Consider the following 24,467-nt stretch of genomic DNA (forward strand, 5'->3'; position numbering starts at 1 on the left):
GGGAATTACCTCACTCTGTGTTCAAAGCAAAAAAAATCATATTTGGTGGTTAGAGAGATCAGAAAGAGATCTGATTTCCATGTTTTTGTCACAGTAATGATTTAGAAATTGTAGACTTAGTATGCCAAATATTCTGTCTGTCTAGATATTATGATCTTCATAAGTGTAGTGGACCATGTAGTGCAACAAGCAGTTTGTCTGCACCCTGTACAAAGTGACAAGACAATTAGCAGAATGTGCATGAAATTGTTTAACAACTTGGATGCATATTCTAAATTTCTTACCTGAATTTCACAGACAACAATATTTTGTAACTATATGAAATGGCAAGGATGGCTGAACACAGGGCCTGAATTATAGGGAAAACTACCAGATTATACTCCATGTATAGTTAAGAAACCATCAAGATTAGCTTTATTGTCTCTATAAATGTAACTAGAAACAGTATGTTTGCAAGTGGAAATATATGCTAATCCACCCTTTATTTTGCTCTAGGCTCTAGATATGTAAGTGAAAACTTCATACTCTAGATGTAATAAAAACAGCTAAGAAAGATTTTTGTCTCAAAGGAGCGTAAAAACTATCCTCCACATTCTATTAGCTGTCTTTTTTCTTAAAACTGTGTTCCTGTTACATTCTCTTATCTTTCTCTACCTGCTCCTCCCTGTACTTCTCTGTTCTTCTCCCTCCTCTTTTTCCTAGCTTTGATCCCTTATTTCTTTCACTCTTCTGCCTATATAGTTTTCCTGCTACACTTCCCCTTCTCTCTTTACTTAAGCATGCTTTTAAAAAAATTGGATGGTCCCTCTGCCACATCACTCACCCCAGTATTGGTATTCTCCATGCTGCTTCAATACAATCAAGGGGAGGGATGGGGCAGCCTAACACATGCTGCCTGTAAGTATGCATGCTCTGCATGGGTGGGCCAGAGAGAAGTGCTTGGTGGACCAGATTCAGCCTGCCACTGTACTTTCTAACTGAAAATATAAGCAAAATTTAATTGACAGTTGCTTATTTAGTTACTTTGGAAATTCCACATGAAAATTAGTGAGCATAAACCAGTTCTAAAAAAGTGAGAAGTACTGTATGTGAGTTGGCGACTGTTTTTAAAGATTGTGTTGCCACTTCCAAAGAATTAGTTATTGACAGTTACTCAGATTGCACTTCACCTAGTACGAATAATTATAAAACAGGACAAGATTTAACATTGACAGTGTGCTGCGAGGAAGCCTACAATGTAATCATTGCCCTGATGTGTGCAGCTGCAGGGAGTGTAAAACATTCTTATCGTTTGAATGTTATTTAAAAATCACTTACATGCATAGACTTGAATTGCATCTGTATAACAATTACCTTTTAACAGAAAAATCTGGGGCAGAAAACATGGTAAAAATCCTTACAGGTGGTCTTTGAAAAACTGCAGTTTGGGTTAGGGAATGCATGGTGTAATTTTAGGTTGGTAATGCACATATCAAAAGACCGCTTGTAAAACATCAAAAAGAGGGTTTCTTTTAAAATGATGGGAAGAGGTAACAGTATTTAATCAACCAGAGCAAAACTTCAAAGTCTGGATTAGTAGATGCATAGAACTGAGTATGCTATGAATTGGGAAGAATATTGGAACAGGATCAAGATCTTAGAAGTTCTAAATACTCACAGCAAGACTTCACACGTGGTTTAATCTCAGGTTTGGTTCTGGATGAAAAAAATTGCTTTTACTATTCTTAATCTTTTTCTCATTTTGAGCCTAATCCTGCAAAGTGTGGAAGGCTCTTAATACTTTTCAGGATTGTGTTCTCTGAATGATATCAGTTTAAAGTACTCCAGTAATTCTAGAGTTTTGAATAGTTGTGCAGAGCAGTAATGGAGAGTGAGATGGGGTGGATTGGGACTGAAGTGCAATTAATATATAGTACACAGATATTCAAATTGCAGGAAAGTATTAACAAATCAAACTATGGAAGTCAGAATGATGCAGCTTCTCTTGAGTCATGAAATACTTTCACTATAACTTAAATAGTTAGAAGAAAAGCATTATGATTAGGCTCTACCAGATTCACGGCCATGAAAAACATATCATGGACTGTGAAAATGATCTTTTGTGTAATTTTATCCTGTACTATACAGATTTCACAGGGGAGACCAGCATATCTCAAGCTAGGGGTCCTGACACAAGAAGGAGTTGCAGGGGTCACAAAATTATTGTACTGGAGTCATAGTATTACCACTCTTGCTCCTGTGCAAAAATGGTGGCTGCTGACCAAGTGCTCAACTCTGAAGGCAGTGGCACTAGCAGCAGCACCAAAGTAGGGATGACACTACCGTATCATACCGCCTTTACTCATGCACAGCTGCCTTCAGAGCTGGGTGGCTGGGCAGTGGTGGCTGCTCTGAAGGCAGCACCAGCACCAGCAACAGCACAGAAATATGAGTGGCAATACTGCAACCTTCCTACAATAACCTTACAATGCCCACCTCCCCCAAAACCCTATTTTGCGTCAGCACCCCTACAGTTACACCACCATGAAATTTAAGATTTAAATATCTGAAATCATGAAAATTATTATTTTTAAAATCCTATGACTGTGAAATTAACCAGAATGGACTGTGAAATTGATATTGCTTTATTGATACCCACCTTTGAATTTGTTTTACTTATTCCTGTAATTTTCAAAAATGGAAACTTAACTATGGATTTAGGCATTTGACTTCTGGTTCCTGTTTTTGAAAATTTTGTCTGCTCTGGATCTATTGATATAAGCTTTGTGACACAGACTTGGGGAAAACATATGGTAATCCATTCCTTAGCTTTTACTGTGAGTTGTGGATATGCAGCAACTCCGAGGAATAGACCCTGTTGTTTAAGGGTTTTTCTTAATCTAATCTCCATCAGCACATAAAAGACATCATTTTAACTGGAGTTCTGTTTATTGGAAATGTATAGTTAAAATATAGGAACATTTTATTTTACTGAAAGAAATTGTCACATTTAATGAAATACTGAATCCATATGAACATCTTCTATGAACTAGAGATTAGCTTTCTTAGAATTCTGTAGTCCTCTATTCTTTTGTTGTAAAATTCAATTGAATATCTTTTGTATTTAGTAGTAACAACATCACACTCTTCTTACAGCTAGAAGTATCACCTTGTAAATGTCTCTGTTTGGTGCTGCTTTTTATGTTATGCCTTTTTATATTGCAAAATTAGCCGTAGTTCAAATTCTGTTGAGCTTTTTTTTAATTTAATTTAAACTTCCATGTTTTCTCATCAAAGCAATTAGCACTACATGGTGTCTTCGGGAAGGGTCCTAAGCAAGTAGAGTATCTAAACAGCTCCACTCAGGAAAAGCTGTTACTCAGACAGACCTTGGGGTCTCATAGAACCATATTGGCCTCTTGACTAGTCTTCCTGTTTTTCCTTCATGCTAAGATAGTTTGCACTTTGCTTTAATATTGTTTCCTTGAGAAATTGTCAACTCTTCTGAACTCCTTTATCACTTATTTCTTACCATGGTATCTTATCTATCACTTCTCTTGAGTTTTGTAAAAATGTGCTTTTTTGGAGTCTGTTGTTCTTATTCTGCTGCTGCTCACTGCTTTCTTGGAATCATGAAATCTATTATTGTATGATCCACTTTCACTCAGATTGCCTTGAACCTTCAGATTCACAATGGCTTCTTCCCTATTAACATATCTAGTCCTCCACTACAAATTAGCTCACTCTGGAAGCTTCCATCCTGGGAAACATGATATGTATCTGTTAAATTAGGAGGAAAGTTGTAAATGCTCTTTAATCTTGAGCAAGTATAGTATTTAGAAAGAATTCTGCCCAATGAGGTGGTTTGCGTGGTCACGAGCTAAGGTTGAGTAATGGTTTCCCTTCTGCTGTCCCATCACAGAAAGTGATGGGGACTTCCACTGTGTTGTGCTTCTAAGGCTGTTGAGTGCACAGGAACTCAGCCTTGGCCCCTCCAATTTCTGCTGCTCTTCTCACAGTTGCCAGAACATCTGGCCTTTTGGAATGGTCAGGCTCCACCTCCAAATCTGGAGTTCTGGCCTAAGGGGGAAGTTGTTGAAGCAAAGTCCAGGATATGGAGGAATATACAGGAAGAAGCCCAGCCTAAGACTTTCTTACTGTTTATGCTCTTTTGGCATTTCTGCTTCATACATAGATGTATTTTTTCATAATACATATATGTCTCTTACAGATTGTTAAACTGGCTATTTATAGAATGCTTCCAAAGAACCTGCACAGAAGAACTATGATGCAGAGGCTGCACCTCTTTCCAGAAGATGTAAGTCATTAACTGTACTTGGTTATATTTTGATTTCTCATGCTGTGAGGAAGTATAGCTTTGGTTATAGAAATCTCTCCATGAGAAGACAGATAAATAAAAAGCAGCTTGTTTCTATGTATAGCTAAAAGGCAGCTTGAAAATATTGTTACACAATAGAAGGCTTATTGTTCTGTATTTTAGCTAAAACAAAGGATCTTTTACTGTTCAAGATTATTTCTAACTGGAAATCAAGATAGAGCACGGTATCTGTACACTTTGCTTCCATGAACTGATTTTCCATATTTAAGGCCTGGTCTACACTGGAAAATTAAATCAGTTTAGTGTGAAAAATCCACATCTGTGAGTGGCACAATTAAACCACCTAACCCTCAGTATAGATAGCACTAGGCTGACTGAAGAAACCTTCCATTGAGCTAGCTACCAACTCTTCAGCAGGTAGATTACTTTCACCAGTGGGAGAACCCCACCTCTTGTGGTAGGTAATTTTTACAGTGAAGCACTACAGTGGCGAAGCTAAGATTTCAAGCATAAAAATGAACCTGTGAATTCACAAGCCATAGGAAAAGTGTCCCCAAGTTATTTCCAGTGCACAAAATTCCCCCTCAAAAAGAATTTCCATGGGCCACTAAGAATCTTCTCTATTTAAGGGTCACCATGCTTGCTTCTCAAGGAGGGACAGAACTTGTTAAATTACTTTACAGAGCATAATGCCTCTACATAGAAGGAAGTTTGAGCTCCACTGTTCCTAAACCAAATGATACTCATTCATCAGACTAGTCCACATTCTGGAGTGTAAGGTTGTGCCACTGCCCACCCGAGTGCTTCAAAATGCTCTGCTGCTGTAGCTCTCTGGGCAGGACATTTCCAGCCAGTAGACAAGCATTCCCTGAAGGTACGTCTGCACAGCAACATTATTTCGAAATAACTTAGTCCACGTCTACACAACAGGCAGTTATGTCAAAATACTGTCAAGTTGGAGGACTTCTTATTCCTGTAACCCTCATTATATGAGGAGTAAGGGAAGTCAGAGGAAGAGTGCTCTATTTTGAAATAAATGCTGTTAGATGCTCCCAGTTTCGAAATAAGTTATTTTGAAATAAGATGCTCAATTTGCATAGTTTATTCCAAGTTAAAATCTGCTGCTTAGATGCACCCTGAGACAATACCCAGCAACTTGCCACAGTAACTTGCGTTAACATTCACTTAAAATTCAAATACAATGCTCGGTCAATTTACATTAAAAGAAAAACAAGTAGAACAAAAGAAGGTAGAATTTCAAGTGAGTCACATATAAAGGATAGAGTTGGGAATGGTTACAAGCAAACAAAAATGAAAAATGCTTTCTATAGGTTAAATCCGTGGTCCCCAACCCGGTGCCCGCAGGCGCCATGGCACCTGCCGGGCCCTTTACATGCACCCGCGGAGCAATCTGGGCTGGCCCCGCCCCCGGGCGTGCGGCAAGTGCCAGCCCCGGGCGCATGGCCGGCCCCGGGTGCGCCGCACATGCCGGTGCCGACCCTGACCCCCGCCCCCTGGGTGCGCCGCCGGTGCCGGCCCTGGCGCTGGCCCTGGCCTTGGCCCCGCCCCCGGGGGTGCCGCGCATGCCGGTGCCGACCCTGACCCCGGGGGCGCCGCGCAGAACCTGGGCAGCACTGCCCGGGATTGCAGCACATGCCGGTGCCGACCTCGGGCGTGCGGCGCATGCTTGGCCCCTCCCCTAGTCATGTGGCCTGTGAGCGGCCCCGCCCCCGTACGCGCAGCGCGTGAGCGGCCCGCCCCCTGGTGCCCAGCAGCCCCAAAACATTGGGGACCACTGGGTTAAGTCTTAACAAAACAAACCACAACCTTTGTTCAAGATACTTTCCTTACCAATCTACCTTTCATTGAAATGACTGACCAGCCCATCAGGATCTCCCATAGAGTCCTAATGAGCTCAGTTCTTTTGTCATATAAGGTGCAAGACAGTTTTGTGTTCTTTACCCATTTCTTTTATAGCCCAGTGATCCTTTAAAACAGATTGTTTTGAAGAGTATCCCTAAAAGTGATGATGATGGGCAATCACTCATTGACGTGTATGATCATCTTCTATAGAAGCTGTGGACCCTCATGTAGCTGATAAGGCCTATCCTTGAGCCACAGGTTCTATTACGGTGAGGACAGATGTTTCCAGGTTCAGCAGGAAACTATTGAGCATGACTAGAAGCCGGTCTCTCCTTCCTCCTGCACCTCTTCTCCTCTTCAGCATGTTGGCGGGCAAATTCAAAATGCAGGGAGCCATTATGTCGGACTTGTCTCCCTTTTGAGCAATCCTGGGCAAGTGTCTGCCAAATGTCAATGTTGCACCAAACAATGTGACCAGGCAGCGAATTTGCTGACAGATTATCGTCTCAATACTGTTGGTCTTTGCCTCTTCCAGAACACTGATGTTAGTGCACCTGTCTTCCCATTTGATCTTCAAGATCTTGCGGAAGCAGCATTAGTAATACCTCTCAAGGACTTTCAAGTGATGTCTGTAGGTTGTCCAGATTTCAGACCTATACAATAATGTTGAGAGAATGATGGCTTGATACACAAGAAGTTTTATGTCTGTTCGAATGTCATGATCTTCAAAGACCCTGTGCTGTAAACGAGCAAAGGCTGCACTGGCACAGCTCAGACAGTGTTGGATTTCTACATGAATATCTGCCTTGGATGAAAGATAATTCCAAGGTAGAGAAAATGATCAACATTCTCCAGTGCCTCTCCATTGATTTTAATTGATGGGGCACATAGTACCTCATTTGGAGAGGGCTGATGGAGCTCTTTGATCTTGATGTTGAGGGTGAGACCAAGACTAAGCCTAAGCAGCATTCCATCTATTCTGTAGATGATTTCAATGCCAGCAGGGGGCTTCCAAGCAATTAGGTTGAAAATGACTGCAATAAAAACTGCAAACATAGTTGGGGCGACGATACATCCCTGTTTGAATCCTATTTATCAGGGTACATATGTTCCAGGTTCCAGGTTCAAAAAGTTTCTTACATTTTTTACCGCTGGATGCGGCTATCCAGCCAGGAGGAAAAGAAGCAAGACTATTTTTAGGCCACATATTTTAGCCTCCTCCCCATGAGGGTGAGCAGAGAGGGTCCTAAAGAGGACTGCTCAGCCATGGGTGCAGCAGCCAAGATGCTCGACCTGCCTCAGACCTTGAGCAAGATGAATGAATTACACATTCATTGACTGTGTGTCGGTCTGTAACTAGGAACTTCTGGATTTCACTGTCCTGTTCCCGTCGCCACTCGCCGATTGCCAGTCAATTTTTAACTTGTTCAGGTGTTGTTTTCCCAAAAACTGGAAGATGCTTGTGCGGGCCCTCTTTTAAAGTGGGGAGACTGGTGCATAACAGTCACCACACTGCCCTTGACAGATAGAGGGCTTGAAACCTTTGGCATGGACACCACGATGATTGGAGATCCACTATTTGCTGCAGCTTTCAACTGCCTTCACAGCCGCTGTAACATTACACAACAGTTTCAACTCCATTGTGCAGTTATCCTCCATCTGCTCTACCATTGAGGACTTCTTGGATCACACTTTGTCTGGAACCTCACCCTTTACCATTCTCAGGAGTCATTTGAACATGCAAACCTCTCCGCCACTACAAAGATGTACCAAAAGTAAAGCGCATTCAAACTGGGATGAAGGTTACATGGAGTCTGGTCGTGAAAGAAGTTCTATGCTGATTTCTTCGCCCAGTGGTGTTTGCGGAAATGCAATTTTTTTTTTTTTTTTAAGTCTCCTCTCATTGCTTTGATGGTGCATGGTTGTTTCCCCTTGTTGGTTTGATGGTCCTGTTTATCTTTTATGTAAATTGTGTTTCCATTTTCCTTTAATGTACCTTGGAAATACCTTCCAAGTGGTAGAACCACATTCCTTTGTCTAGAGTAGGAGTAATTGTAGCCCTGCTTGGCATATACACTTTGACAACATGATTTTCATTGTGTTTGTAATTTGAATTTACCCTTTATACATACACCATACCATTGTATGGTGTATGTATAAAGGGTAAATTCAAATTACAAACACAATGAAAATCATGTTGTCAAAGTGTATATGTCAGTGATCAGTACATTAGCTGTCTATTGATAGCTTATATGGTATTTTCTAGATACAGGTAATGACATTAGTGAGGTGACATACATTCGACTAAAGCCTACCGAAACTCACTACCAAGTACAAGTGAGTGTCTTGCAAATGCTGTTAGGATTATAATTAAAAATGTTGTTTCTGTACTAAGAGTAATCATAATATTGAATATTGTGATTGGGAGCCTTTACACTAAAATTTATAAAAATTATGTTTAATAAATGAAGCATGTGTACTCAGAGAGAGATTAGGATAGTGGTAATCAGAAAAAATATGTTTGTTTTGTACACCATTTCCTTTTTCTGTCTTAAATCAAGTAAAGATGCATATTAGCAGAAGAGCTAAAATATTACTTTCCACATGAAGTCTTTTAAACCAAGCAGTGACCCATAAATATATATGCTAGCTGTGGTTGCTGGGGAAAACCGAGAGCCTAATATATATTTTCATTTTTGTCATTTAGTCAATTTTTGTTAAAATTAAGACTATGGGTTAATTGCTGTTAACTCGTGATTACTTCTTAAAAAATCAATCATGATTAATCACATTGTTAAACAATTGAATACCAATTGAAATGTATTAAACATTTTGGATGTTTTTCTACATTTTCAAATGCAATGATTTCTATTACAGTATATGATACAAAGTGTACAGTGCTCACTTTATATTTTTATTACAAAATATTTGCATTGTACAAGTGATAAGCAAAAAAAAAGTATTTTCAGTTCACCTCATACAAGTACTGTAGTGAAATCTCTTTATCATGAAAGTGTAATTTACAAATGTAGATTTATTTTTTGTTACATAATGGTGCTCAAAAACTAAACAATGTAAAACTATAGCCTACAAGTCCACTCTGGTCTACTTCTTGTTCAGTCAGTCACTGAGACAAACAAGTTTGTTTACATTTACAGGAGATACTAATGCCATCTTCTTATTTACAATGTCACCTGAAAGTGGGAACAAGCATTCACAATTTTGTAGCTGGCATTGCAAAGTATTTACAAGCCTGATATGCTAAACATTCATCTGCCTGTTCATGCTTTGGCCATCATGCCAGAAGACATGCTTTCATGCTGATGATGCTCATTTCAAAAATTAATGCATTAATTAAATTTGTGACTGAACCCCTTAGGGGAGAATTGTAGTACTCTACATTCTGCAATCTCAGAGGATGACCCAGCACATGCTCATTTTAAGAACACTTTCACAGCAGAGTTAACAAAATGCAAAGTCCACCCCAATGGGAGATTTCTAAAGATAGCTACAGCACTTTGACCCAAGAGTTAAGCATGCTTTCAGATGTCTTAAAAGAGCAACATTCCAATATGCAAATTACAGAACTCAACCCACCAGAAAAAAAATCAACCTTCTGCTTGTGGCATATAACTCAGATGATGAAAATGAACATGCATCAGTCTTCTTTGCTTTGGATTGTTATTGAACAGAAATCATCATCAGCATGGGCACATGTCCTCTGAAAAGGTGGTTGAAGCACAAAGGAACATATAAATCGTTAGCACATCTGGCACATAAATGTTTTGTAATTCTTGCTACAGCAGTGCTATGTGAACACCTGTTCTCACTTCTAGGTGACATTGTAAACAATAAGCAAGCAGCTTTATCGCCTGTAAACTGTAACCAAACTTGTTTTTCTGAGTGACCAGCTGAACAAAAAGTAGTACAGAGAGAACATGTAGGCTCTAAAGTTGTAAATTGTTTTATTTTTAAGTGTGGGGTTTTTTGTACATAATTCTACATTTGAAAGTTCAACTTTCATGTTAGAGACTAAACTGTATTTTTTTATTAGGTGAATTGAAAAATTTGCATTGAAAAAATACTATTTCTTTTGTTTTTCATGGTACAGATATTTGTAATCTAACATATAAAGTGAGTACTATACACTTTGTATTCTGTGCTATAATAGAAATCAATATATTTGTAAAAGCAGAATCCCAAACTATTTAAATAAAAGGTAACTATTTTTAACAGCACAGTTAATTGTGATTAATTTTTTAATCACTTGATAGTCCTATTTATGCTTCAAGTTATGATAAGAAGAAGCTGCATACCAAATTTGGTGGTCCTAGTTCTCACCATTTAGCAGTAGTTCTTAAACAAATGGACTTACAGACAGATGGCATACAGACAGACTCACAAAATCTCTCAAATATATAGTAGGTGTCAACACCCAGGGCTTCAGTGCTCTAAGCATGTGCATTATGTTTGGGGGGTACAATCTATGGAAAGTATTAGAAATTAAACAGACAGTAAAAATAATTTGTTTCTTAATTTGCATTTTGTATAGCAAAAATTTAGAAAAGTATGATTGACTGTGAGCTGGACTGAGGAGATCAAAATTGTATATACCTTTAGTTTTAGTGTCTGGTAATGTACTTTTTTGTTGCACAGCCAAACGGCAACATGGAATATTGATACTAATAACAGTATTAACCTTTCGTTTCTTGGAGCACGCTTATTACTTCTGAAGGATTGCTGAGTATGATATAGTACATACTACTAACTGGCTTGGCTCTGATTGCCTTTGAGACTACTTCTGCCCTTCGGCCTTTACCCTTGCATTTCATCAAGTCACTTACTCGTGTCTGAAATTACTTTGAGATGCTTTGTTCTTTATTCCCAGGTCTGAACTCCAGTGAATGTGTAACCAGGGCTCTTTTTCTAAATAACTCACTCATGATTTGGTAGGAATGGAGGGTTAGTCTGATCTTGCACTTGTGGCTTGGGATTTATTTGCATTTTATTGTTTATCTGTTGTCTTTTTAAAAAATGTCACCACCTTGGGTTGGCGTATTGTCAATATTTATATATTTAATTATAGTCAAGACTGGATATATATTGTTAAGTTCTCTGGTAAGATGATCTATATTATATCTTTTCAAAATCCAGTTCAACTAGTGGTACTAACATTATTTTGTAATAACCTCAATTATGTTGATTAGATGGGTTGATTCATTTAGCACTAAATCCACTGACCTGATGGAACAGTGTTCTGAAAAGTGTAGTTACACACACAATTTAGGTTTCTTCTTCAGAATATCAATGCTTTCAGGAAAGTTGTATTGGTTAAAAGCTAGAAAGCTGAGAATTGTTTATTATTTACTACCTCAGGTTATCCCAGAAGACATACGTAATAATCTTGTAGAGGAGCTTCCTCAGCCACGGAAAATCCCCAAGAGGTTAGATGAATATACACAAGAAGAAATAGATGCCTTTCCAATACTCTGGACTCCGTAAGTATCTTAAAAACCCTTGAAAAGGACATTTCTGACTCTAGATGCTATGCATCAATCTTTAAGGAAACAGATGAGAAAAAGGTTGATTATCACTCTGGGGCATGTTACTTTTTCATATTTACATAATATATAGTTTTGTATACAGTTCATACTTTCAAGTTTGGCTTTTTTTAGGCATGCTGCTAGAGAAGGAAATATCTGCAGTAAACTTTCCCTTCTCTTTCCCTTCTCTTTGTTTTTAATATAAAGAGAAGGTGAGTCTGAAAATTGTCTTTTCCCATTCCTTGTGTATGATTCTCATTCATAGAAAGAACTTCCTTAAATTGTGGATTTGCTTTGCATTACATTATGCAGTCATTAGGCATAGCTGAAACAAGCCTTCACACTTCATCCTATACAATGAAACCATTTATACAAATAAATTATTATTTCTTTGTAGATATTATATGAGGGGGGAAATTAATTTTACTAAACTACAAACCTTCAGACCAAATGTTTGACAAAAAGCATGTCATTCATTCACTTTGATTAAAACTTTCTTTTACCATGGAGAGGTTTTTGTTTTTTTCTTTTCCCATAAAGCTGCAGTAATACGTATATTGCATGTCAATTTACAGTATATTTTAGTTACTAGATTAAAACTCTGATGAGAAAATTCTAGTTATGTTGCATGGAAAATCATCCCTCCAACCCCATGTTCTCTGCCTCTTTTTCCTTCATAACACTCTCATATTGCCCTACTTGTTTCCTCAGACTTGTTGATCGCTGTGCAAATAAGTTGTACTGTATGTCAGATTAAACTGTATGACAATCTCCATTTTCAAATGTTATAGTAAATAGTCATTAACATGCATGAAATTCAAAGGGAAAAAAAGTATTATCAGGAAACAGTGTGCTTTGTGGAAACATGATGACCAAATTATAGCCTCCTGTCCTGTAGCCTGGGAAGAGTGGGCAAAGAATCCCAGGAAAAGGGGGGAGAGAAACATGAAGTATAACTTTTGCAACACTCCCAGCTTCCTAAAAATCTCAAGTGTTCACATTCCCCAGCTCCCGTACCACCAGAGCCTAGTTATAGGGGAGGTTTTCAGCACCTTGCTCCCTGCCCCACCTAATGTAATGTCTTGTACAGTTGATTTGAATATCCTGAAAGGTGCATTTACTTAAAGCACTTATCTGTGCTCATATCTGCCCTAAAAGCAAGTAGAGATTGAATTTATCCCAGAATTAATCCTTGATGTGTCCATGAACATATTAAGAAGTTGGGATTATACCAAAACATAATGAGACAAAATATATCTAGGAGTATGTAGTTTAAAAAAAACCTCAGCTCATCCTTTAATTCAGATTTAAAACTGGTGAATTTTAATATTGGCAGTGCACCACTAATTATTTTTTTATTAGTGTGCTTTGTGATTTATGAAGTGGCATGGTCTGGGGGCAGTCAATGAGAACAGGTTCTGTGGTTTGAAATGTAACTTTTTGGGAAGATCTAGACTACCAAATGCAATGTAAAGACAATATGGAATTATCAACGAATGTGAATATCACTGTTATATTCACAACCAGTTCTACTTATTATTATTATTAATATTATGCATTTGTGTTGTATTACTGAGTCAGGATTAAAATCCCTGTGTGCTAGGAACTATATAGGTGTGTGTGCAGAGACAATCTCTGCATTGGGGAGGTTACAATCTAATATTAAACAATAGATGAAAATGGGGAAAACTATATTTATATAGGCTAGGCGTGCAAATGGCATGAGGGTTCCAAATAATTTAAAATGGCAAGGGTTTTCAGCAAGCAATACAGGTCCTTTAACTAATTAGCATGGAATGCTGGGATAGGATTTGCTGATGCTTATTTGTATCATTGTAAAATTTATATAATTTCTAAAAGATTGTATTGAGAGGCAGCAGGCTGCTAGTGCTCTTAAAAGGCTAAGAGCCCAATATTGAAAACAGTTACTCCTCTGCATTGACCCACACTTGGTCTCATTGGTTCCAGTAGATGAGTAGATGAAACCCTTAGTACTTAACACTTTGATGCTAGCATGTAATAGACTTATTTTTTGTCTCAGTGTTTGGGTAATTGCTGCAGATTCTTAATACTGTAGTGTATTTGTGATTTAGGTTGCATTTAGTAATGATAAAGTATTGGATAATAAGCAAAAGGTCTTTTCAAACAAAGTAATTGACGACAAAGAAAGGAGGAAATATTTTTTTAAATACAAAGTTCAAAAATACGTGGAGGCACAAAAGAGAACATTTTACTTCATAAAAATAGTCCCATCGATAGCTTCTTAGTAGAGAAAAGGAAAAGCAAAATGTTTAAAAATATTTTATTTTTTACAAGTAAGAAAAAAATAGTTTTTAACATTAATTTAAACAAGGAAAAATCACTGGGCTCCTATTTAAAATTTATTCAAACAGGGTTTGCCATCCACAAAAAATAGTATCTTCTTTTCCAGTGGTGGCCAATGTCAGGTGCCCCAGAGGGAATGAACAGAACAGGTAATCATCAAGTGATTCCTCTCCTGTCACCTATTTTCAGCTTCTGACAAACAGGCTGCAGACACCATTCTTACCTTCAGTGGCCAATAGCCATTGATGGACCTATTCTGCATAAATTTATCTAGTTCTTTTTTGAACCTTGTTAAAATTCCGGTCTTCACAACATTCCCTGGCAAGGAGTTCCACAGGTTGACTATGCATTATGTGAAGAAATACTTCCTTTTTGTTTAGTATCAGAGGAGTGGCTGTCTTAATCTGAATCTGCAGAAGCGATGAGGAGTTCTGTGGCACTTTATAGACTAACAGATTTATAGGAACATACGTTTTCGTGGGCAAAGACCCACTTCGTCAGATGCATGTACTTTTGTTTGTTTTAAATCTGCTCCCTATTAATTTCATTTTGTGACCCCTAGTTCTTGTGTTACGGGAGCAAATAAATAACTTTTTCTTGCTTACTTTCTCCACACTAATCATGATTTTTATAGACCTCTATCATATTCCTCCTTTGTCTCCTCTTTTCCAAGCAGAAAAGTCCCTATTTCATTAATCTCTCCTCACATGGCAGCTATTCCAAACCGCTAATAATTTTTTTTGTCTTTTTCTGAACTTTTTCCAATACCAAGATACATTTTTTGAGATGAGGCGACCATATTTGTATGCAGTATTCAAGATGTGGATGTACCACGGATTTATTTAGAGGCAATAAGATATTTTTTGTCTTAATTTCTATCTCTTTTTTCATGTTTCCTAACAATCTGTTTGCTTTTTTGACTGCTGATGCACATTAAATAGATGTTTTCAGAGAACTATCCACAATGACTCCAAGATCTCTCACAAGAGGTAATAGCTAATTTAGTTCCCATTATTTTATACAAATAATTGGGATTATGTTTTCCAATATGCATTATTTTGCATTTATCCGCATTAAAATTCAGCTGCCATTTTGTTGCCCAATTGCCTAGTTTTGTGAGATCTTTTTGAAGCTCTTCACAGTCTGCTTTGGATTTAACTACCATGAACAGTTTATTATCAGCTGCAAATTTTGCCATCTTACCGTTTACTCCATTCTCCAGATCATTTATGAATATGTTGAGTAGGACTGGTCCCTATACAGATCTCTGCGTGATACCACTAGTTACCTCTCTCCAAGAGCCTTTGATAAGGGATCTTGTCAAAGACTTTCCAGAAATCTAAGTATACTACATCTACTGGATCCCCTTGTCCACAGGCTTGTTGACCCCTTCAAAGAAAATTTGCCCCATGCTGAAATTAGACTTACTGATCTATAATTGTTAGGATCTCCTCTAGACACCTTTTTGAAAATTGGTGTCATATTAGCTATCTTCCAGTCACTTGGTACAGAAACTAATTTAAAGCATAAGTTACAAACTCTTGGGTGAATGCCATCTAGTCTTGGTGATTTGTTACTGTTTAGTTTTTATCAGTGTGTTCCAAAACCACCTCTAATGACACCTCAGTCTGGGACAGTTTAATCACCTAACTAGAATGGCTCAGGTTTGGGAATCTCCCTATCATCCTCAGCCATGAAGACTGATGCAAAGAATTTATTTCATTTTTCCACAATGACCTTATCATCTTTGAGTGTTCCTTTAGCATCTCAGTTGTCCACTGGCCCTACTGTTGTTTAGAAGGCTTCCTGCTTATGATTTATTTAAACCAAATTCTATTACTGTTTGAATTTTTGGCTAGCTGTTCTTCAGATTCCCTTTTAGCCTTCCTCATTATATTTTTACACTTCATTTGACAGGGTTTCTGCTCTTTTCTATTTTCCTCACTAAGATTTAACTTCAACTTTTTAAATGAAGTCACTGCTTCTTTTACTTGGTTGCTAAGCCACGATCACCCTTTTTTGGTTCTTTACTGGGTCTTAAACTCTGCCGCTCTTTTAAATTTACCATCTACAAATATGTAAATTTTGCACATAAGAGCGCCTTTTTCCTATCTGAGTCAGAGGCGGTGTTCAGTACAGTCTCTGCCTTTTTAGTTTCTGTGACATACTACACTAATGTCTCTGCATCTCTTCCTTGTCTCTCAAACAGCTTCATTCTCAGGAACCCTTCAGTAATTTCAAATAGTGATAACTAGTCATAGCCCACTAGTCATAGCCCTGTTACACATTAACTGAAAGAACTGAACCTCCCTTCTTAACAAGGCCTTCTTTAACAAGAAGAGAATTCAGATAGTTTTCCTTTCTGCTGCTAAAAAAGGAGCAGAATACTTAATCCCATAAGGAGAGGACATCAGAACAATTAGTATAAAAAGGTAGGCTTGAAAGAGAGCTTGAACTCCTGGAAGAAAGTAGACTCTAGAGCAGTGGTCCCCGACTTTTTGGGGCTGCCGGGCACCTGGGGGCGGGGCCACACATGCACCACACACCCAGGGCCTGCACCACGCATGCGCCATGCGCCCGGGGCAGGGCTGGCCCTGACACTCGGGGGGTGCACATAAATGCCCTGACAGGCGCCATGGCACCACATTGGGGACCACTGCACTAGAGCATGGGCAGCCAACCTGAGGCTTGTGAGCCGCATACAGCTCTTTGATTAAAAAAAATGCGGCTCCTGCTGCTCAGGCTGGTGGGTGGACACAGGCCAGTGGTTCTGTGCCACATTCCAGCAAGTGGTACCGCTCCGACCAGTGGCTCTGTGCCGCATTCCAGCAAGCTCACAGCCAGCCGCTCAGCACACGCGCCCCAGTTGGAGGGAGACGCACGTGGCTGTAGTGGCAGCTCCAGCACCAGGCATTAGGTTAGAGCTATGCTGGCAAGCAGGGAGCTCAGCTGTGTTGTGGGACCAGGAAAGGGCTGGGAAACAGGCGCAGGGCTCAGCAGGGCTGCAGGAGGGGGAAGATGCCGGGCGCCAGGACTCAGCTGGGCTGCAGGAGTGGGGAGGTGCTGGGCACAGGGCTCAGCAGGATGGCGGGAGGGGGGAGGTGCCAGGTCCCAGGCGCTGTGCTCAGCTGGACTTCGGGAGCCGGGAGGTACCAGGCGAGGGGCTCAGCTGGGCTGCGCGAGAGGGGGGAGGTGCCAGGAACTGGGTGTTGTGTGTCAGTTGGGCCACCCAGGGGCTGGACTCAAGGGGAAGGAGGGAGAGAGGGAGGAGCAGGGAACCAGCTCTGGACTCAGCAGGTCTGTGGGGATTGCAGGGAAACAGGGCTCAGCTGGGTTGATGGGTTTGGAGAGAGGGAACAAACAGGCAGCTCAGCTGGGCTGCAAGGGGGAATGCAGGGAACTGGTGGTGGGCTCCTCTGAGTTGTGGGGGATGGCCTTTTGGTGAGGTGCAGGGCCGGCACCACGCACCTCCTGCACCCAAATTCCCTCCCAGAGCTTGCACCTCTCACCCCTTCCCAGTGCTTTTTTTTGTGATGGTATGTCCCGGGATCATGTACCTGCACCTATTTTTCCCTGGCATGGCTTTTTTTTTTTTTTTTCTCAACAGCCCTACCCCCCCCCCCCCCCCACACACACACACACACACACCCCACACCCTGGTACGTGACTCTTCACACTCTATCCACCGCTATTTTGGCTCTTCATCTCTAACGGGTTGGCCACCCCTGCGCTAGAGGATAACGGTGACTAAGCTGGAAAAGGGAAGCTGAGGTGTCCTAAATGGAAAGTTGTTTCCCATGCCCATTGTAGACAATGATTTAAGAATGTGATTTTTTTTTCTTAAAAGTTCTATAAATTTCAAATGTTGGCAGGTTTATGATGTGAAATTATGAGTCTGTTACTCCTCAAATGAAGCAGCTACGTAGACATCAGTTATTTGGCACAAAGAGACACCTAGTGTTGTGTTAGGTATGAAAATGCTATTTCAAATATCTCCAGGGATGTGTTGCATTACAAGGGGTACAACCCACAGGTAGTAAAGCATGTAAAAGGCCTTTTATTCTAAAATGTAGGTATAAGGGCTGTTTATTAAATGGAAAATTATAGGTCTTCTTCTAGCTGTCAGAAGAGGCTCAGAAACAAAGTTGTAAAGATAATTCACTTGAGAGATTAATAGGCTTTTAAATACTTTTGTAAGAATGTATTAAAGTACTATACTATGTTTAGGAGATTTTTATAATGGCTGTCAGTTATATCATCTGAAAGTTGTTTTGCTGCCTGCAGCCATTACTAAGACTGAAGATCTTTGGAGCAAGGAACTTCTTTGTTCTGTGTTTGTGCAGTGCCTAGCACAGTGGAGTACTCCCATAATACAAAGAAACAACAATTTTTGTATAATAATAATTCTGGGCTGTGGTCTCTTTAGATTTCATTAAGCAGGATCAGGCCTTGTCAGTATTTAAAACCTTGGTACAGGTTTTAAATACTGAAAGAGTGTTAATTCAGTAGCACTGCTTTTGTCAATCCTCTTTCCTTAGAACGATAGCAGACAGACGGTGAGTGAAACAGCTACTCCACACTACCCGTCCAGCAAGGAAGATGGCTGAACGTGGGAATGGGGGAGGCAAGCCTCAAGCCCCACCCTTTCTGCCTGAGACCCACCGCTGTTGCTTATGGCCTCCATGGGAGCCAAGCCCCGCATCACTGTGGAGGCTGCCCCCTACCCCCAGCCTTGGCAGCCTGAGGCTCCACTTCACCCCAAGCATTGGGAGGGTGATCAGTATATGGCCCTGGCCTTTCTCTGGTCCCTTCTCCTACCTTTCCTGGCCCACCCCTCCTGGGACACAGGGAGGGTGGGCAGCCCCAACCTCCCCAACCCTTGAGCATGGGAAGGACTGAGCTTGAAACCCAGGCTGCCCCGGGAGGTTGGGGGAGCCACACTAAATGGGATGGGATGGGGTGCAGAGTATGGGCGGGGCAAGGTGGGCAGTTTGGGAAGGCATTGCCTACCCCTGCCTCTTATACCCATTGCCCATGCCATCCAGCTCAGGCCTGTTCTAGAGAGTAGAAGGAAAGTTTAGTTTCTGAGTCAACAAGAGTTCTAGTGGCTTTTGATATTAAGTAAAACTATACTTTTGTATGTTGAAATTAGCTTAACAAAATATTCAGAAGATTAAAGTGATTTAATTTTGTGGTGCAGACACTAGGATGGAATTTTCTTCCTCTCCCGCCACCCGCTCATTGTGCAGTTAGCTACATACATTTGAGAGGGATTTCCTTTGCAGCATTAGAGTTTGAGCTAGGAATGTAAAAAAGGTTACAAACCAGTAACCATGTAAGTGATTAAAATCCCATTGGTTACATGGTTAAATGCTGCAGGCTCTCCTGGGCTGCCAGCCCCGTGGGATTGCTGGCCTCATGGGCTCCCGGCACTGCGGGCTGTCAGCTCCCTGCACTGCAGGCTCCTGGAATTTAAGCGTTAACAGGAACCAATGAGCTGATGTTTATCCGTTAACTGGTTAAACTTTTATAACCCAACGTTGAGCATGACGGTGCCAGACAAGATGGACCAGTGGTTTAATGTGTGTGCGCATTTGGCTAATATGATTTTATTTTACCAGATTGAAACTGCAGTTGTACAGGTCAATTTTCCTCTCCTCCTCTAAGATATTCATTAATATGAAGTAGACTACAGGTTGTTGCCTCCCTGGTCCAGCACCCTTAGGACTTGATTGGTCCCAAATGATAGAGTTTGCCGGACCAGGGGAGGTCAATTCCATCCCTCTGCTTATGGGACTGTGGGTTCTGCCAGGGTCAATCTGCAGACCTAGTGGACCTCCCTTGCCCCCAGGCCACTGGCTCCCAGCTACGCTGGCCAGTGCCCACTGCTGCAGCTCTGCTGTCCTGGGGCCATCAGGCTCCACTCACACTGGAGCTGCCAGAGCTCCAATACCCAGGGACTGCCGGGGCTCCACTGTCCCAGGGTCACTGTAGCTGGGCTGTCATGGCTTTCAGGCACTGACACTGCCATAACTCCTGGGTGCTTGGGCTGCTATGGCTCTCGAGCTGCTGGGCTCTGCTCTGTGTGGCTGCTGGACTTGGTGACTTCCTAGTACCGCCGTGACTTCCCAGCTCCAGCACTGCCAGGACTCGGCATTGGGGCTGCTGTGGAAGCTGTGGCTCCGCTTCCCAGAGCCCCCAGGGCTCCACTCCTTGGGGCCACCAGGTCTTCCGCACTTTCACTACCCCAGGGCCAGTGGAGCTGCTGTGGATCCGCTGCTCTAGAGCCACCAGGGCTCCGCTCCTTGGGGCCACGAGGGCTGCCACAGCTCTGCTCTCCCAGGGCTGCTATGGCCAGCCCCATGGCAACTCAGCCCTCTGGTCCAGCAATATCCGTGATCCTGCCGGACCACAGATGTTGCCAGATCAGAGTGTCCTAGACAAGAGAGGTTCAACCTGTAGAAGGGTGAAAATTGATATATTTTATGCAATATTTTGAAACCAGAATATTGTTGAGATACACCAGAGTAAATTTAAAAAAAGGGATGTCAGCCATAAATCTGAATATAATTTCTGTGTTATCATGCTGCTGCACTATTTGTGCTAACCAAAATAAAACTAGGGAACTTGTTTGCTCTTTAATTTATAAATATCCAATCCTATTTTATTTTAAATGTATATTTATTAATAATGTCTTGTGCAAAACGCTTCACAGCTTGTCCCTTCTTGCCTCTTCCTTTTACTTACTTAAACATGCTCCTCTGAGTGTAGGAGTTTGGCTGAGCCAGTGCATAATTCTCTCCATTCCAGCATTTCTTTGATGGCCCTGTTAACTTTTGCCAAATTTATATAATTTTTGAAAAAGTTCCTTGGCTTAAAAAAAACCAAACCCTTCCATGTGTGATCAGAATTGTCTTGCTGAGGTCTTGTCTACATGCCCCAGTCCAACATAGCTATGTTTGCAAAAGCCTCGGTTATACTGGCAAAAAATCCTTTCTTGCTTACATAAGTTATTTAATTTGTGAACAAAAGCACTCTTTTGCTGGTATAAACTCATTTATTGCAGTCTTTGCATACACTTGAAAGGGTTACTGGTATAACCCCATACTGGCAAACCTTCCTAGTGTAGACCAGTTTATATCAGCAAAAGCACTTTCCTTTCAACAGTAGGGTTTTTGCTTATATAAAAATGTTGGCCTAAAAATTAATGTCCCTGTGTGAAAGAACTATACCAGCAAATTTTCTACAGTTGATCAGACCTCTGTGGTCAGTATCTTGGAAGCCTAATATATTGGTATCATGGAGTCATCAAGCCCTGCTCCCCCATTTGCAGTCGCATGTGACTCTTAGCTGGCAGGTAGAACAGAAGGTTTATTTGTTGACAGGGGACACAGCGTAGCTCAGATTTGTTGTTACAGGAACCAGGAGCAGTCAGTTTTTCTGCTGGCTGGGGGAGAAGGGAGCCTAGCTGGCCTGGAGGGCCGGGGCAGGAGCCCAGAGCTGGTTAGATGGATTGTACTAACTCACATTCCCAGCCACTGCTCACCGTCCCAGGCAGCCCCACCTCCAGCTTTGTCCTGTTTCCAGGCCCAAGTTGTTATTTGCTATCACCTAGCCCTCAGGATGTGAGAGACTGACATACTTCCACAGCGATATATACCAAAGGATACAATAAAAAATGAACACATATGAAAAGGACAAATCAAATTTCAGAACATAAGGGGGCTGGGGGGGAGGTAAATGTCTGTGAGCTAATGATATTAGAGGTGATAATTGAGGAAGCTATCTTTATAATGTGTAAGATAGAGTCTTTATTCAAATTTAGGTGTAAAGTGTCGAATTTAAGCATGAATGACAGTTCAGAGGATTCTCTTTCAAGTGTAGTCTTAAAAGGCCTTTGAAGCAGGATGCAGGTAATCAAGTCGTTGAGACAATGTCCTTTCTGGTTGAAATGGCAAGAAACTGTTTTTTCTTTGTGATCCTGTCTAATATCTGTTTTGTGGGCATTGATCCTTAGCCGAAGCGTCTGAGACGTTTGTCCAATGTACATAGCAGATGGTCACTTCCAGCACATGATAGCATAAATTATATTTCTGGATGTGCAGGAATATGTGTTCTTGATCTTATAACTCGCTTGGTTAGGTCCAATAATGGTATCAGCAGAGTGAATATGTGGACAAAGCTGGCAACAAGGTTTGTTGCAAGGGAAGGTACCAAGGTTGGTATTAGTGTTTTCTTCCATCATTTGATCTGAGGAAGTGGGCCACGAAAGGTCATCACCTAATAAACCATCTTGTTAGTTTTTAAAGTGCTACATAGTTCTGTTTTTTGTTTCAGCTACACGAGACTAACACGGCTACATTTCTATGACTATTCCACAGCGAGTCATTCCCAGCCTCCCTCTCCTCATGCAGATAGTGCCGCAGTGCCACTCACACACGCAGATAGTGCTATAGTGCCACACACACTTACTCACTCACTCACTGCAGAGCAGCGTAAGACAGAAGGAATGGCAAACCGTGAATGCAAAACCAGAGTGAACTAAATTAGAGGTAAATTAGAGCTAAATAACAGCACAGACCTCTGAAAGCCAGGACTGGCAACTGTAAGCAAACTTTATGAGACTGTGGGAAAGCTGGCTACACCCATGATAAGTGGGCATCCAGCTAACTAAAATCATATCAGACTGCGGATGTTGCCAGATGAGAGAGAGCCAGAATAGAAAGTTCAATCTGTATTTGCAACATCAACTACAGTAATTAATTAATAAATGGTACTCAGGGAAAAGGTATGCCCTGAACAAGTGCAAACTTAATTTTGTATATCTTAAATATAATTATATACAAAACCAGTTAAATCAGAACTTTTCAGTACTACAAAGATAAAAACAAACCATTTCAATGTGGTAGTTTATTAAATATAAATGAAAGATAATGGTGACATTTTATTGTGTGATGTTCTGTCATCAGTTAGTAATAATGCCCTGTTCCTGTGATTCTGATTTTCTCAGAGATGCAGAAGAACACCATTATAATTCATATATACAGGCAGTCCCCGGGTTACGTACAAGATAGGGACTGTAGGTTTGTTCTTAAGTTGAATTTGTATGTAAGTCGGAACTGGTACATATTGTAGGGGAAACTCTAGCCAAACATTTTTTTTAGTTTTGGATAGCATAGGGAAAGGTTAACTCCCCTCTAATGTTTGTTTTGCTGTCTGTTCCCCTGTTCAGAAGACTTCACATCTATTTCTGTCCCTGTGACAAACTCAGGACTAAAGGAGTAACTCATCAAATACCAAACAGCTCTGCACCATGCTTTGAGCTAATAGCTTTATTTCCACACACCACCCAGGGTTCTAGGAGGAGGGTCCTTTTTTTGCTAACACAATGAGGCCAGCACTTTGTTTGTTTTGGTGGAGTCTTTGTTTGCCCAGGGAGCCCAGCATGTATAGGGGGAGGAGGGGCGGAGAGGCTGCTTTTGTCTGCTGTTCGGCAGCCTGTTGCTCAGGGGAGGGGGCAGCCTGTTGCTGGCAGGGGGGGAGGGGGGAGGCGTGCAGGATGCGAGGCCGCGGGGGGGGGGGGGGGGGGGCAGTGGGCCTGGGGAGGCACTTCTCCTCTGCCCTGCAGCTCTGCGGGATCCCTGTCCCTGTGGCCAGCTGCTGCAGGCAGAGGCCAGTTGGAGCCGGCCGAAGAGGAGGAGGAGGTGGATTCTAGGACCCAGGTGAGCGAGCCCCGGGGACGCTGCTGCACTCCGGGAGCCGGGCATGTATAGAGGGGAGGAGGGGCAGAGAGGCTGCTTTTGTCTGCTGTTCGGCAGCCTGTTGCTCAGGGGAGGGGGCAGCCTGTTGCTGGCAGGGGGGTGGGGGGGCAGCGGGCGTGGGGAGGCACTTTTCCTCTGCCCGGCAGCTCTGCGGGACCCCAGTCGGAGCCGGCCCGAGGAGGAGGAGGATCCTAGGACCCAGGTGAGCGAGCCCCGGGAATGCTGCTGCGCATGTGCGGGAGTTGCCTCACCCCGTTCGTATCTAGGGATCCCACTTAAGTCGGATCCACGTAAGTCGGGGACTGCCTGTATAGTATTTTTATTGGTTAACAGAATTGAAACAAAAAGTGACAGACAACTATAAAGTAAGTGGCCTGATTTTCTCATCAGGACTTGTAACTATTTGAGTTGCATTTATCCATTATCTTAAATTAGAAAGCTTATTTTAAATTTGCATAATAGAAATACAGACATGTTTGTCAGCTAGTAGATAAATCTGTTTAAAATCTGGCTTACTGCATCTTAAACTACACTTGGGGGTTGTTGGTTTTTTTTTGTTTTTTTGGTCTGGAAGCCTGAAAAGAACATGTAAGTTTTGAAAAGCCTTGCTTTCTTGTGATCTGAAATCTACGCATAAAAATCATACAGCGAACAATT

At 41.3% G+C, this 24,467-nt stretch overlaps 1 protein-coding gene across 1 annotated transcript in view; it reads left to right on the top strand.

Annotated features, from left to right (window-relative positions):
• The window catches only part of MRPL13 (mitochondrial ribosomal protein L13), a 46,128-nt gene that overhangs the window by 12,515 nt on the left and 9,146 nt on the right, over positions 1-24,467 (top strand). The window contains exons 5-6 of the mRNA XM_075920178.2: positions 4,211-4,297; positions 11,558-11,679. Coding sequence (XP_075776293.2) covers positions 4,211-4,297; positions 11,558-11,679 — 209 coding nt within the window. The remainder of the gene's footprint in view (positions 1-4,210; positions 4,298-11,557; positions 11,680-24,467) is intronic.

Source organism: Pelodiscus sinensis, chromosome 2 (assembly GCF_052426305.1).
Source record: "Pelodiscus sinensis isolate ZL-2025 chromosome 2, ASM5242630v1, whole genome shotgun sequence".
Lineage (NCBI taxonomy): Eukaryota > Metazoa > Chordata > Testudines > Trionychidae > Pelodiscus > Pelodiscus sinensis.